General features: G+C 36.9%; 1 protein-coding gene across 7 annotated transcripts in view; it reads right to left on the bottom strand.

The window, feature by feature from the left end:
• Positions 1-15,452, bottom strand: part of RPGRIP1L (RPGRIP1 like) — a 101,412-nt gene that overhangs the window by 42,575 nt on the left and 43,385 nt on the right. For all 7 annotated transcript variants that reach the window (XM_012504631.2, XM_030796972.1, XM_030796997.1 and 4 more), the window contains 7 exons: positions 15,259-15,365; positions 14,901-14,951; positions 13,926-14,105; positions 12,924-13,041; positions 8,543-8,995; positions 4,978-5,129; positions 1,692-2,070 (listed from right to left, as the gene is read on the bottom strand). In XM_012504631.2, the coding sequence (XP_012360085.2) occupies positions 1,692-2,070; positions 4,978-5,129; positions 8,543-8,995; positions 12,924-13,041; positions 13,926-14,105; positions 14,901-14,951; positions 15,259-15,365 (1,440 nt within the window). The remainder of the gene's footprint in view (positions 1-1,691; positions 2,071-4,977; positions 5,130-8,542; positions 8,996-12,923; positions 13,042-13,925; positions 14,106-14,900; positions 14,952-15,258; positions 15,366-15,452) is intronic.

The following is a 15,452-nucleotide window of genomic DNA, read 5'->3' as shown; positions in this document are numbered from 1 at the left end:
TATTATCCATATGTTCAAAGAACTGAAAGAAAGTGTGTTTAAAGAATTAAAAGGAAAGTATAATGATAATGTTTTATCAAATAGGGAATATAGTAAGAGATTATAATGTTTGGGTGTGGTAGCATGTGCCTGTAGTTTTAGCTGCTCAGGAGGCTGAGGCAGGAGGATCGCTTGAACCTAGGAGTTGAAGTCCAGCCTGGGCAACATAGCGAGACTCCTAATTCTGGAGTTGAAAAGTATAATTACTGCAATGAAAAAATTCAATAGAGGGTTCAGCAGGAAATCTGAACTGGTAGAAGAAAGAATTAATGGACTTGCAGGTTGATTAGAACAGATTATTCAATCTGAAGAATGGGAGGAAAAATGAACAAAAATGAATAGAGCCTCAGAGACCTGTGGGGAAACCATCAAACATACCAACATATGGTACATGTACTGGAAGTTCAAGAAGGAGAAGATAAAAAGAGGAGAAAAAAATAACTGAAAAAATAATGGCAGTAAACTCCCCAAATGTGGTGCATAACATTACACTACAGACAGGAAGCTCAATAAATTCTAAGTAGGATAAATGCAAAAGGATCCACATTTAGACACATCAGTAGAACTGTTGAAAGCCAAAACAAATAGAAAAACCTGGAAAACAACATCAAGTATGAGAGAACCACAATAAAATTAACAACTGATTTCTTATCTGAAACAATGGATGCCAGAAGTGGTCTGATGTACTCAAAGTGCAGAAAGTTAAAAACTAAACTAAACTGTTGACCAAAAATATTATATACAGCAAGGCTATCCTTCAAAAAACAAAATCAAAATAAAAACATTCCCAGATAACAGAATCCTCCCAGATTGAGAGAATTCACTGCCAGTAGACCTAATTTACAAGACATATCACGGGAAGTTCTTCAGGCTGAAGGAAAGAGACACCAAATGGTAACTCAAATCCACACAAAGGAATAGAGAACAATAAAGGTAATTACATAGGTAATTACAAAACACAGTATAAATATACATTTTATCTTTTCTCCTCTTAACTGATTTAAAAGATAACTGCATACAACAATAATTGTATTGTTGGGCTCATAACATAGGAAGACAAAATATATATGGTGATAGCACAAAGGAGGAGAATGAAATGGAGCTATATTGGAATAAGAAACTGATAGCAGACAGTAACTCAAATCTACAGGAAGAAATAAAGAATACCAAAAATGCAAATACGTAGGTAAATATCAAAGTCTTCTATAATTATATCTTTTATCCCTTCTCTTACTTCTCTTAACTTCTTTAAAGAATATAAGATTTTATAAAGCAATGATTACAATACTGTATTGTTGGTATATAATACATACAGAGGCATACTATATACATATATATGATAATAATTATAAAAAGGAGATGAGAGAATGAAATTATATTAGATTTTCTATATTTTAATTGAATTAAATATTTAATTAAATACCTTCAGTATTTAATTCCATTAAGTTAGTATTAATCTTAAGTAGACTGGGATAAGATGCACATAGAGCAACTAGTAAGGAAATAATTTTTAAAATATAGTAATATAGGCCTAAAGTTTAAAGACTGAGAAGAGGTTAGGATGATTAGTTATAAACAAATCATATCCATAACACTAAGGTATAATTTTGTTTTGTTTTTACAATTTTATAGATTCAAGAACATAGGCTTACCTGAGATACACCTGTCATGTGCCAACGAAATCAGAGGCACATTGACTTTTCCTATGTAAATATTCTCCTGGGTATCATTATCATCAAAAACATAAAAACTCAGAGACTCTGACTTAAGGTATCGATCCAAATCCATATTCATTGGCACTGGGAAATACATATGATCATCAAACTGTGGATCATTGCTACTGGGAATGATAGCTGTATCATGGTCTGCAAAATCAAAAAACTTGTACACAACATATGGGTGTGGCTGCAGGTGGCTTGCTCGGGACTGCAGGTGGTTGCAACATCTTATTGTAATGCGAAGTTCATTTAAGTTGCCATCTGTGGAATCTGTAGAACTGAGCTGAGCAGTTTTGGGTGCTTGCTGACTTAACTGGAAAAACATACATATTTATATTATGGAAATAATACGGTTAAAAGATGAACAGCAGCTGCCAAGCCCCAAATAAGATAATTTTGTCAATGACAAAAGCTGTGTATTTTCACTTCATAATTTCTCGGTAAAATAAACTTTTATTCTAATGGAAAATCAATATTCCCTAGAACATGTGTGAATAGATGATCCTGTTATTAGCAATAAACCTTGGAGACTGAGCATACATGCAGAGATTGGTGCTAAAATCAAATAAAACCAAGACAAATGTTAATCTGATGTTCCTCAATTCTGTTAGATAACTAAAGACTACAGTGAGCAATGGGTCCACAGACGAATGTCCTAACTAAAAGACCACCCAGAGTAATGATTCTGTTATATTTGGGTTGGCCCTCATCCTGAACCGTTGGGATTTGAGGAAGCAGATACCTGAGGCCAAATTAGCCAGTATAACAAAGTCTAACTGTTATGAGAAAATGAGAACAGAGTCAGAGATAAACCTTGAAGGGAAAAAGAGCTAGGACTGGGAGGATACTTCAGTAGAGAGATGAACAAAAGGAGTTATTAGGTAGAGTCGGAAACTACTCTATGGTTCCTTTGGAACTCTTACTGAGATGGACGGCACACAGATATTTTAGAAAAGTATTGTGCTGACTGTTAAATCTTCCATGGCTGATGTGATCTGGAACACAGAAAATGCTAGTGTTTCTGTGCTTTGGCTTAGTGCTGGAGTCTCTACCTTCCACAAAGGCATCCCTCTGCATTTCTGAATCTGGATTGAACATCTGGGACCCTGACTCCATGAGAAGTTTATTGGAGGAGGAAAAAATAAAGCTGTCGTCATAGTCTCCTTAGTGGACAAACCTGGTGTGTGGACAGGAGAAACCTAAGAAGTGAATCACAATATTGCTTTCCCAGGGCTAGTTTGCCCTCAGCAATAGAAGGCTGAGAGGAATGACTGAAAAAGTACCTCCACTTCTCCCCTTCAATCTACGCACCAGAGCTGAAATTCCACCAGGAAACAACTTATTCAAGTCAGAATCTGGGAGTCTAAAAAGCTTTAAACTACAAAACCAAACAATGTGGTCTCCTTATTTCTAACTCCCATCTCCGTAACAGCATTTCTCAAAGTGTGTTGTAAGGAATACTGGCCAGAAAGATGGTCTCTGGAAGCAGATGCACTCTTTCTTAAGTCTGGAAATCAGTGTGATATTAGTCACGCTTCTTTACCTGAAAGTCATAGCAACTAATTCTATCCAGCAAAAACAACAAAAAAGGGACTTTAAGGTTACAGGCATATTTCATGGAATACATAGTAGAAATGTGGTTGGGCCTTCAGAAGGCAGTGGCCTAGAAACCAGCAGAATGTCCTCTCCATCTGATCTCCATTTTTTTCTGTATGTTTGTTCATTACTCTCTTTCTTCAGACCCATTGTGCTACCTTCGCTGTTTAACATGGTAGATGATGGCTGCCTACAGCCCCCAATTTTACGTGTTCCAGATATGTCTTGCTTTCTCCTGATCTCAGAGGGCAGAATCTGATTGGCTCAACTGGGGTCGAGTGGGTATTCCCAAATCATTAGTTATAATAGGGTGGGGAGTGAAAGAAAATGGGATCTACTAACACAAACCTGGCCACTGGGAGCCCAGCTCCATGGATTGGAGGTGAAGGAGTTCCACATAAAAAAAGAGGTAAGATAATTATGACTTGAACAGACATACCAAATGTTTCTACTATATCTTATCCCTCTGTTACTCAATGTGAGTGCATACTTTACGTTGCCTATTAAAATTCATGTTACAGGCTGCGGTGGCTCATGCCTGTAATCCCAGCACTTCGGAAGGCCGAGGCGGGTGGATCACGAGGTCAGGAGATCGAGACCATCCTGGTTAACACAGTGAAACCCTGTCTCTACTAAAAATACAAAAAATTAGCCAGCCGTAGTGGCAGGTGCCTGTAGCCTCAGCTACTCGGGAGGCTGAGGCAGGAGAATGCATGAACCCGGGAGGCGGAGCTTGCAGTGAGCAGAGATCACGCCACTGCACTCCAGCCTGGGCGACAGAGCAAGACTCCGTCTCAAAAAAAAAAAAAGATTCATATTATATATGAGAACTCCTAAAGTAAAGAATCCTATTTAACCTTGCTCAATTCAAGGTCTTCTGCATTTATTGGATCATGGAACTAATATGAAAATATGGTCATTAAGACTCCATGAAACATTGTTTGGGAAACGCCGCCCTGAGGAATTGCATTTAAATTCCAAGTTCCCAGAAAGAGAATATTAATTTTTTATTCTACTTTGCACTTCAGAAACCTAACATGAGGAAATAATTTGGAAGAACACTAACTGATAGTCCAATAATGGCTGTTTATTTCCTTAACAGTAGAAATTTTTAACAAAAGTCTTTTGATGTGTGACAGCAGTATTATGATGATTAATTTTTCAAAAGTGTCCTGAGTAGCACGGGGGAGTTTCTTTGTGTTGATGGAACAGCTCTGTATTTTGGTTGTGGTGGTAGTTATATGAATCTATACATGTGATAAAACTGCAAAGAATAACTGCACACATACGTGCACACACACACACACACACACACGAGTGCATGTAAAAACTGATGAAATCTGAGTAAGGTATGTAGCCTAATTAATAGTATTGTCCCGATTTTGAAATTCTACTATAGTTATGCAAGATGTTACAATTAGGAGAAATTGGGTGAAGGTTACAGGGCATCTCTTTGTACTATTTTTACCACTTCCTGTGAGTATATGATTACTTCAAAATAAAAGTAAAAAAAAAGCCACTTGATGGCTGTGAAAGAAAATGATTTTAGTTTAAAGCACGACACATAAATAAATATTATAAAATTTCTATGTTGTAAAAGGGTCTTAAAGAGAAATGAGCTTACCGACTGCATATGCTCTGGCCCCTTAAAATTTGATGTTATATATCCCAAAGCCTTTGCCCTTTCTCGATAAAGTCGAATTGCTTGATCCATGGGAACTCTTAATCGGAACCAGTATTCCACTGTGCCAAAATTTGGGATGTCTCCTTTTGTTCCTACAAATCAATACATAACCCAAGGTTAAAATAGTTTCATACATTAAAATATATAGCAGTAAAAATACATCAATGGTGTTATGCATTAAAACTATACATTTTATGCTGAGTAAAATAATATGACTTGCACAAATGATGTGAGATTGGCAAATAACAGATGAAGAAAATAGTTACTTCTGAAGTATGAGTTTCATTGTATATTAAATATTATTAAAGAACTACATCAAAGTATGTTTGAGATATTCCAATTTGTACTATTTCATTCCTTCTGAAATATATTTTAAAAATCTAAACATTGAATCAAATACTCCACGGATTCTTTTTGATGCTATAGTATAATACTTTTTTTAAACAACTTGCACTCAATGTTGTCTGACATTTACAATACGAAACCTCAAAATTATAAATATGACATTCCACATTCTAATTCAAGTTTCAAGACATCTTTGGCACCTTCCCATTTCTAGACTATCTCACAAGCATAAGGGAAAATGTCATAGCTATGCCAAATGCATGTCCCATGCAGTACACCCTTGCACGATGTTTGCCCTACACACCCTCAGTACTCCTCTCAACTCAGGCAGCTCTTCATCTCTCTTCCATGGGGAAGACTTTCTGTGTGGCTCCCAGGAGAGTAGAGCCCTGTGCCTCCTTCATGGACGTTGTATGTCCTTGTTAGGGCACTGACTGCTTTGGCCCGTCTGTTCACCAGCCTATTTCTCTAATACACCGTAAGTTTCTTGAGAGCAAGGGCCATAATTTCCACCAATATACTCCTACTAGAGGGACTAGTATATAAAGGCTACTTAATATTTGTCAAATAGAGAATATTCTATACGCAAACTTTTCTGAACACACCAGATCATTACAAATATTACCCCTACTCTCTCCTACTTTGTCAATTTTTTCCCTGCTAATGAATCATTCTCATCAGCATACAAATGTGACTTACTATCTGCCTGCTATAGTTTGAATGTTTGTACCCTCGAAGACTCATGCTGAAATTTAATTATCATTAAGAGTATTACGAGTAGGACCTTTAAGAGGTGATGAGGCCATGAGGGATCCACCCTCATGGGTAGGATTGGTGCCATTATAAAAGGCTGAAATTGACCCCTTCTTGCTCGCTCCCACCCTCTAACCTTCTGCCATGTTGCAGCAAGAAGGCCCTTACCAGATGTGAACACCTTGATACTGGACTTAGGTATTCTGTTACAGCAGCACAAGACACACTATGACAGAAGTCATCATTTAAAAATAAGTCCTAAAAGAATAATATTAATGTAATATATATGTGCTTGTATATGCATAAAAGATCTTTCTTTACAGGCTCATGCCTGTAATCCCAGCACTTTCGGAGGCTGAAGTGGGGGCACTGCTTGAGTCCAGGAGCTCGAGACCAGCCTGGGCAACAGAGTGAGACCCTGGCTTAATGAAAAAACACCCCAAACAAACAAAAATCTTTGAAAGAACGTGCAGCCTTTGGTGAGGGGACCCAGGGTGGCTAAGGAAAAGGGGAGGGAGGTAGACATTGATGTCTTTTTGATTTTTGAGTCATGTGAATATACTACCTATGCAATCAATCACTCAATTAATAAAATAAAATCCATCCTAAGACCCTAAGTCACCCTCCTTGCTTCTTCAAATACTTTCTTCACTTGGTCCCTGGGGTACCACAGACTCGTTTTCCTCCTACATCACTGGCCAATCCTCAGTTTCTTTTGCTGGCTTTTCCTCCTCTTCCTGAAGCCTTAATTTTGGAGTTTCCCAAGGCTTGGTCCTTGGCCACCTTCTTTCCTTTATTTACATTCACTCTCTATGTGATTTTATCTATGCTCATGGCTTAAAATATATTCTATATGCTAACAACTCCCACTTTTATATCTCTGTCCCTTACTTTCAGATTGGTGTGTCCAGCCACCAGCCTGACATTCACCACTTGGATGTCTAATAGGTGGGTCAATCTTAACTTGTCCAAACAGAATTCTTGATTTTCTTTATCAGATGTGCTCCTTTCCCAGTTTTCCCTATCTCAGTAAATGGCATCACCATCCTTCTAGCTGCTGATGCCAGAAATTCTTACTTCATCCATTTCCCTCATTATCACACATTCAACTGATAAGCAAATCTTGAAGGAGAAGTTAATAAAATATGTACTGAATATGACTACTTTTTATCGCCACTTTCATTACCATCTTAATCCAAGCCACCATCGTCTTTCCTTGATCAGTGCAATAGCCTGAGAATGGTCCTATTTTCCCTCTTGCTTGCTTCAGACTATTCTTTCCACAGCACTCAGGGTGATTTTTCTAAAAGCCCAGAAAATCCAAACTCCTCACTCTGACCTACAAGGCTCTGCAATATGATCTGGCCCTGCCTATCACTTGAATCCCCCCTTTGCTGCAGCCACTGGGCTTCCTGCTGTTCCTCCCACCGTCAGGCTTGCTCCTCCCTCAGGTTTTTGCACTTGCTATTGCCTCTGCCTGAAACATCCTTTCCCTGGATCCTGGCATGGGTCTTCATTCTTTACCAATGCTACTCCCTCAGAGAAGCCCTTACCTGAATTTGCAACCTGACATTTCTCCCTTTAGCCTCTTGCTCTGATTAACTGTTCTGTATTGCCTGTATTCCTCTCTAGAAGGTAAGCTACAGGGGGTAGTTTTCTCTGTCTTATTTACCACTGACCACCGTATTCCCAGTGCCTACTAACAGTGATAACTTAAGGTCTTAAAAAATTAATAATTTTATAAATAGCTTATATTATTATTTATAATAGTTATAACTATTAAACTATAAATAATTTAAAGTATTATTATGAACTTAAACCACAGTTCAATACATAAATTAATTTATTTATAAATAAATTACATAATTTAGCCAAACAGAGTATCAATACGAGAAACATCTGAAGTTAAAAGTTTTAAAAAATTAATAGTCATTGTACTGACATCAACAATGATATTTTTTTTTTGAGATGGAGTTTCGCTCTTGTTATCCAGGCTGGAGTGCAGTGGCGCCATCTCAGCTCACTGCAACCAATGCCTCTCAGGTTCAAGCAATTCTGCCTCAGCCTCCCAAGTAGCTGGGATTACAGGCATGCACCACCACACCTGGCTAATTTTTGTATTTTTACTAGAGACGGGGTTTTGCTGTATTTGTCAGGCTGGTCTTGAACTCCTGGCCTCAAGTGATTCACCTGTCTCGCCCTCCCAAAGTGCTGGGATTAAAGGAGTGAGCCACTGTGCTCGGCATCAGTGACGTTTAAGATAGTCCAATTAACTGTGGGTAAAGAACGTTGTCCTTGCTCTAAAGGCACCTTTAATATACAAGAAAAGATAGTAATGTAGAGTACCATAACGATATATAAACCAAATTAGTAATTCAAACACCCAAAGCTTATACATTGTACTTACCAACCAAACTTGCTGTACAAAATATTCGGCCGCTTTTTTCAAGAATTTCATGAAATTTTAATTGACATGCTGCAATTGTTTCATATTCTGTGCTATAAGCTTGGTGGACCTCAAGGGTGATAGTATTCTTCTGAATATATTGCAAAAATAAGTCATTAACATGAACAAGATATTGAGAAGTGAAGTTATATTCGGGATGAAGGCCTCGCACTACAGGAGTTGTCTGTAGTTCAAAATCATAGAAAGCATAGGTACAGAAAGTGACAGGCTCTTTATCTCCAGATGCCTGTAAAACTTCAGAAGAAAAGGTTACTTTGTTGATATGGATTTCAAATAGATTTTCGCCTCGTTCTAAGTGGATGGTTTCATCAAATTCATCAACAGAGTCATCTGGCATGATTTCTGGTTTAAATTTGTACTGCTTGGTGCCATAGGCAATATCCTTTAATTGGGCTGCAAGAGAAGACACACAGTTTAAAGATTTCAAAATATTGACATAAGAAAATGAAAACTGGCTTTTGAAGTGGTAAGAATGAGTACTTCTGGTGAACAGTCTCTATTTTAAATTCTATGACTACACTGTTTTTCTGTAAATAATACTTTGTCGTACAAAAATTTATCATTTCTGTTTTGACATCACTTATTAGGCGGCAAGAAAATTGCAACTTCAGTTTTAATATAGCCTAAGCCAGGAAAAAGGAGAGAAAAATATCAAAAGAAAAAAAGCCCTCTTAATGAACAGCTAAAGTAACTAACTGGATTTCACCTGCTTCCCTGTCTCTGCTCCACCCATTGTCTTCTTTACTATAAAGTCAGTCTCTCTTTCTGCCGCCTCCTTTCCTTTAACTTATTAAGATTTATACTTTTCTTCTTTGTGGGGTGATGGATAAGTTTATTATCCCGATCATGATGATGGTTTCACCGTTATATACATAGGCCAACCAAATATCACCAACGTGAATATCTGCCTTGCTTTTCTGTGAAACTGCTCCAGAAAAAGCCACCAATAATCAATTAATTGCTAGATGCAACGAATGCTGATCCTTGTATTACTTGATTTCTTTACTGACACTTTATTGACACTGATGACAATCTCCCATTAGTGAACTCTGTCTTACCTGGGCTTCCATGTCGTCATCTCCTCTGCTTCTCCTCCTATCCTTCTTCTCATTCTTTTGGGATTTCTCTTCCTCTGCTAGTTTTCTGGGCTTCTGTTTTTAATTATTTTCTTAGTCTACATATTCTCATGAGTGATCTCATCAACTTTTATGACTTTTGTCATTATTAATATGCTAAAGGCTTCCATATTACTATTTTAAATTCATATTTATCTTCTCAACTCCATTCCTATATTTCTAATGTTTTGTTTAACCCTCTACCTATCTAGATATCCCGCACAACATATTCAAAACAGAATATATCATACTGTCTTGTTTTTTTGTTTGTTTTGAGACAGATTCTCACTCTGTCACCCAGGCTGGAGTGCAGTGGCAGAATCTCGGCTCACTGCAACCTCTGCCTCCCAGGTTCAAACGATTCTCCTGCCTCAGCCTCCCGAGTAGCTGGGATTATAGGCACCTGCCACCACACTCGGCTAATTTTTTAAATACTTTTAGTAGAGATGGGGTTTCGCCACGTTGGCCATGCTGGTCTTCAACTCCTAGCCTCAAGTAATCCATCTGCCTCAGCCTCCCAAAGTGCTGGGATTAGAGGCTTGAGCCACAGTGCCTAGCCCATATTGTCTTCTAGCTATTTCTGTACTTTAAATCTCAAGTGATGATTCATTCATTCATCCAGTTGCCCAAGCTAGATCTCAGAGAGTCAGCCTCGATTCCCCGTTTTCTTTTTTTGAGACTATCATAAAACAGCAACTCTTTTTCTTTTATTTGCCTCACATCTATAGGGTCGCTACTATTCAATACTATTTCCTAACTCTTCAACACATTTGTTCTTGTTCTATTTCCACTGTACCTAATTTTATATTTTCAGTTTACTACCTAGATTATTATGGAACTCAAAATGCTTCCTTCCTTCAAATCTTCCTCTTTCTCCTCAATACCTGTAGCATAATCTCCAAAATGCAATTCTGAGTGTATCACTCCCTACTTTAAAATCCCTCTGTGGTTCTTCAGGTAAATAAGGTTCTACCTCATCAATCAGGGTGAAAACAGGGCCTTCACAATTTTGTTCCTTATAGCTTTATCTCCAGGTTCTCCTCCTTTTTTGACTTTCCTGAATTCCAATTGGATGGATCTACGGTGCAGTTTCTCAAATGTACCGCAATACTTCATATTTAGGGCATCTTTCCCTGCTTTGCTTACTGCCTGGAATGCCTTATATTATTTTTACTTAGTAGTGAATTCTGTCATCTTTAAAGACTCCATACCTACTGTGTGAAGTCTTCCCTGAATCTTGAGGTAGAAACAGGCATTCTCTCCTCAATGTTTCCTTGATACTTTTAGATTTTCTTAGCTTTACACTCTTCATAGTAAAACATAAGCATTTATTTACTCGTCAACATCTTAGGAGTTCCATGAGGGTGGTGCCTCGGTTTTTCCTATTTGTATTCTCCCTGCCCAGCACTTTGCTTAGGATGCATTAGGGGCTTGATCATGTTTATGGAGTGAATCAATGAATTGAGAGGACAGATAAAATATGATGGTTAAAATTTAGTAAGACTTGAAAGGAATGAAAATCCCAAACACTGTGACCTCCCTTTTAACCAAGAAAATTCCATTAAACAAATTTTTATTGAGTACTACTTGGAACAAAAGGTACACATTGCTCCTTGAGTTTTGGAAAACCCTGCTTCGTCAGATAAAGATATTTATTGAGCTCTTCTACCCAGATCAGAGTTTCTCAAAGTGTGGTTTGGAAACCGCTGATGGTCTCTGAAACCATTTTGGGGATCTGTGAGGTCACAACTATTTTTATAATAATGGTAAAATATAATCTGCCCTTTTCATTTTTATCCTCTCACAAGTGTATAATGGAGTTTCTTGGAGGTTACATGATGTGTGATATCATAACAGATTAAAGGCAGAAGCAGATATAAAAATCCAGCTGTTTTCTATTAAGCCAGTCTCTAAAAAGATTTGCGAAATGTTAAAAATTTAAAAAATTTTAAACAATGTCCCTCTTCTTGAAGTACTTTTTTGTTTTGGAAACTATAACTTAAATAAGTACTGTAACTTATGTTAACATGCAGTAAGTTTGTTATTATTTTAACAAATTAAAAATATTTAAACTTTTTTTCACTTTTAATTTGTTATGATAAATATCAATTAAGTATAACTCACGAATAAAGGCCTTCTCGAACCTCAGTAAGTTTTAAGAGTGTAAAATTACTGCTGGCATAGACCACTGAAGTAAGTATGGTACGCAGTGGACATGGACTTTCATGAAAGAGAGACAAAGTACTTATCACTGTAGAACTTACATTGTGGTTATGGAGAATATGCAAAATTCCAACAGCTGAAGAACACTTATATGCTCCCCAAACATACAGCTTTTGAGTACATGAGAAGAAAACTGGGTTGGTAAGTGCTGAGCTAGTTTTTTTCAACATGTAGTCTTCTTGCACCTGCATCTGAATAGCTTGCAGTTACTTCTAAATACAGTATAAAAAAGGATGCGCCCCAGGACCTCTAGGGGTAGGGCCCAGGAAACTACATTTTAAACGAGTTCCTCAAGTGATTTTCCTACTTGCTAAAGTCTAAAAATCACTGTAAGGACTTCAAGTAGAGAGATAGCTAGGAATAATTAGAACCAGCTTCCTAGCACAGGTGAATATTGTGTTAGGTTTCAAAGCAGGGAAGTGTGTATCTTGGAATCATGGTAGAAAGGAGGTTTAGGCAGAGCAAACAGCAAGAAAAAAGGCATGGCAGTGGGCCTGAGCATGACATATCTGCAAAGAGCAGGCGGAGGACCTGTTTGGCTGAGGTGCACAGGTTGCTTAGAAGAGAAATTAAAAGGTGGTGGCAAATTTGAGACTGTAGTAATTTATGAAGTACTTTGAAATCTTGCTTGCAACACTGAATTTAAAAAGCAGTAGGGAATTACTAAAAATTCCTGAGTAGAAAAGAATCAAGGCCGGGTGCAGTGGCTCACGCCTGTAATCCCAATACTCTGAGAGGCTGAGGCGGGAGGACCATTAGAGCCCAGGAGTTTGAGATGAGCCTGGGCAACATAAGCTCTACAAAAAAATTAAAAGTTAGGAGTAGTGCTTGAACCCAGGAGGTCAAAGCTGCAGTGAGCTAGCTATGAATTAGGGGTAAACACAGCAAAAATACACTGTAAGTGCAGATTTGGATGACATTATCAACTGTTATAAAATCCATTCCTCTAGTTACTGTGGACCAAAAAATCGTGTATGTTGTACCTTCTAGTTTATGGATACGTGCAGCCCTGTTATCAAGAAGATGAACATACTGTTCCACTTTGAGTTCATAATCTTGCCGCAAATTTTCCATCTTATGGGTCACTGCCTCAACCTCCATCTACAAAATAAGAGATAATAAGTTCTAATATTTATGATTAGTTCTATTTTCATTATTCAAAGCAACTATGATTCAAGCATTTTTTAGATCCTGGAAATAGTAGGAGCTATGAACCATGGTTTCCTGACCTCAAATAGCTTACACTTTAGAAAATTATGCTTGGCAATATTCACAAATCAGAAGAAAGATAAAACTCCAGATTCCCTTTTATGGAGATGTGTTTTCATTTTGTTAAAAGCTAAGACAATACAGTTATGGCATGACTTCAGGATAACTATAACTCACTTGCAGAATGTGCTAAAGCTAACAAAGGTGATTTCATTGCCACTACTCATTCCCTAAAATCAGGGACTTTAAAAACATTATTTGTGGCAGGGCATGGTGGCTCAGGCCTGTAATCTCAGCACTTTGGGAGGCCGAGGTGGGTGGATCACTTGAGGTCAGAGTTAAGAGACCAGTCTGGCTAACATGGTGAAACCATGTCTCTACTAAAAATATAAAAATTAGCTGGGCGTGGTGGCGGCACCTGTAATCTCAGCTACTCGGGAGGCTGAGGTAAGAGAATCACTTGAACCTGGGAGGCGGAGGTTGCAGTGAGCCATGATCGTGCCACTGCATTCCAGCCTGGGTGACAAGAGCAAAACTCTGCCTCAAAAAAAAAAAAAAAAAAAAAAAAAACCAAAAAAAACCCCACATTATTTGTTTTAAAACTATTTATTCTAACTAAGTACCTAGTTATAAGGCTACATTCCAGAGACATGATATGTTAATAGATTACAATAGATGTTAATAGATAACAGGTGATAACATACGGTATTTAGAAAATAAATCATCAGCAGAATATTATAGAAAAATTACTCTCCCCATTTAGTGTATTACATTACCTGATAATCTTTATTAATTTTGTGTTGCATAATTAGCATGTTTCTTGTCTTTTCCAGCTCTTGCACCGTTTCTGCATGAGTTGCTTGCAGCTCTCTCATAGAGCGTTCTAGATCTTTATTAATTTCACTATCTACTTTCACTAAAAAGGAAAGGTCTCCATTTTTTTGTTCTTTTTGAGCCTAAAATAAAAACATGTTTTATGACTGAAACAAAAATTTCTAAGATGTGATTTTATGAATATAGATGTATCAATAAACAATTCATTGATTCATCAATTTTCAATTTCATTAATTGAAAACAGATAAAGGAAGTCCTGATATATATATCAGGACTGCTTCATTCCTGATGGAAAAAATGAAATTTACCTGTTAATCAAATTCAAATATTTGGATAGACAATTGGAACAGTTATAGAGAAATCAAAAAATAGTTTGTTACTTTATGACATATAAAAGAATCATGTACATTTATTTTTATTTCTTCATTTGATTAAAATCTACACTGTTATTTAAAAGGAAAGAAGTGTTTTTTGTGTGTCTTGTAAATAACAGAATATTCTAGAATTAAAAATTATCTTCCTGAGGTACTTATAATTCAATATTTTCCTTAACAGGGTGTGCGTCAAGGTCTCTTTGGGCAGAAAATTGTTGATGAGTTAAATAGTGAAGTAGATAAAAGTAAAATGTTTGTTATAATTAAAGAAAGTGCTTTAAATGAGAGTTTTTGAGGTCTGGTTTAATGAAACTTTGATGTCATTATGAAATATGTATATGCTATGACTAAATGTCACCTGACCACTTTCCTGAGTCTTAGTAGTGTTGACATGTTACATATATATTTGTAAAAGATGTACTAAGTTTCAGAAGATGCAAGAATAATTCATTCTCCAAATGTAAGGGTTACAGATAAGGGTCATCATTATGCTGAAACAGTTGTATGCAGACATGAAAATCATGATGAAGTTCAGAACCTTACCTTTATAAGTAGGAGAGCTTCACTCAGTTCATCAGCATTAATATCATTCTCCTGCAGTAGATTAAGTAAAAGCTCACAATGAGTTATGAATGGAAAATACAAGAGACATTCCAAGTATTCAAATTATCCTCATGAAACGTAAACTGACTGATGCCATGAACTAACAAACTAAGTCTACAAGACATTCCAGCGCTTCAAAATGTCCCTATGGAACATAAACTACCTGATAGCATGAGTTAATAAACTGAGTAATTAATGTATCTGTATTCTTTTGCTTTGTAGTATAGTGCTTTCTCTATGCATAAAATATTGAGATAAAAATTCTGAGTTTTATTTCTTAAACAAGGAAATAATTCACCTGGTTGTACAATTTCATGCGTTTTTTAAGTTCATCAAGTTGTTGCTTTTGTTCCAGATACTGTAACTGTAGTTCTCTATTCTCTTGAACGAGTTTTTCATTTTGATCTTAAAAATAAAGTCCACACAATTGGAAAGGTAAGTAAAAATCAGGTTTAAGAACACATTTCAAATTACTTTAATTCCTCTTACACA

Source organism: Nomascus leucogenys, chromosome 2 (assembly GCF_006542625.1).
Source record: "Nomascus leucogenys isolate Asia chromosome 2, Asia_NLE_v1, whole genome shotgun sequence".
Classification (NCBI taxonomy): domain Eukaryota; kingdom Metazoa; phylum Chordata; class Mammalia; order Primates; family Hylobatidae; genus Nomascus; species Nomascus leucogenys.
Note: the sequence above shows the minus strand (reverse complement) of the source record. Positions and strands in the feature narration are given on the sequence as shown.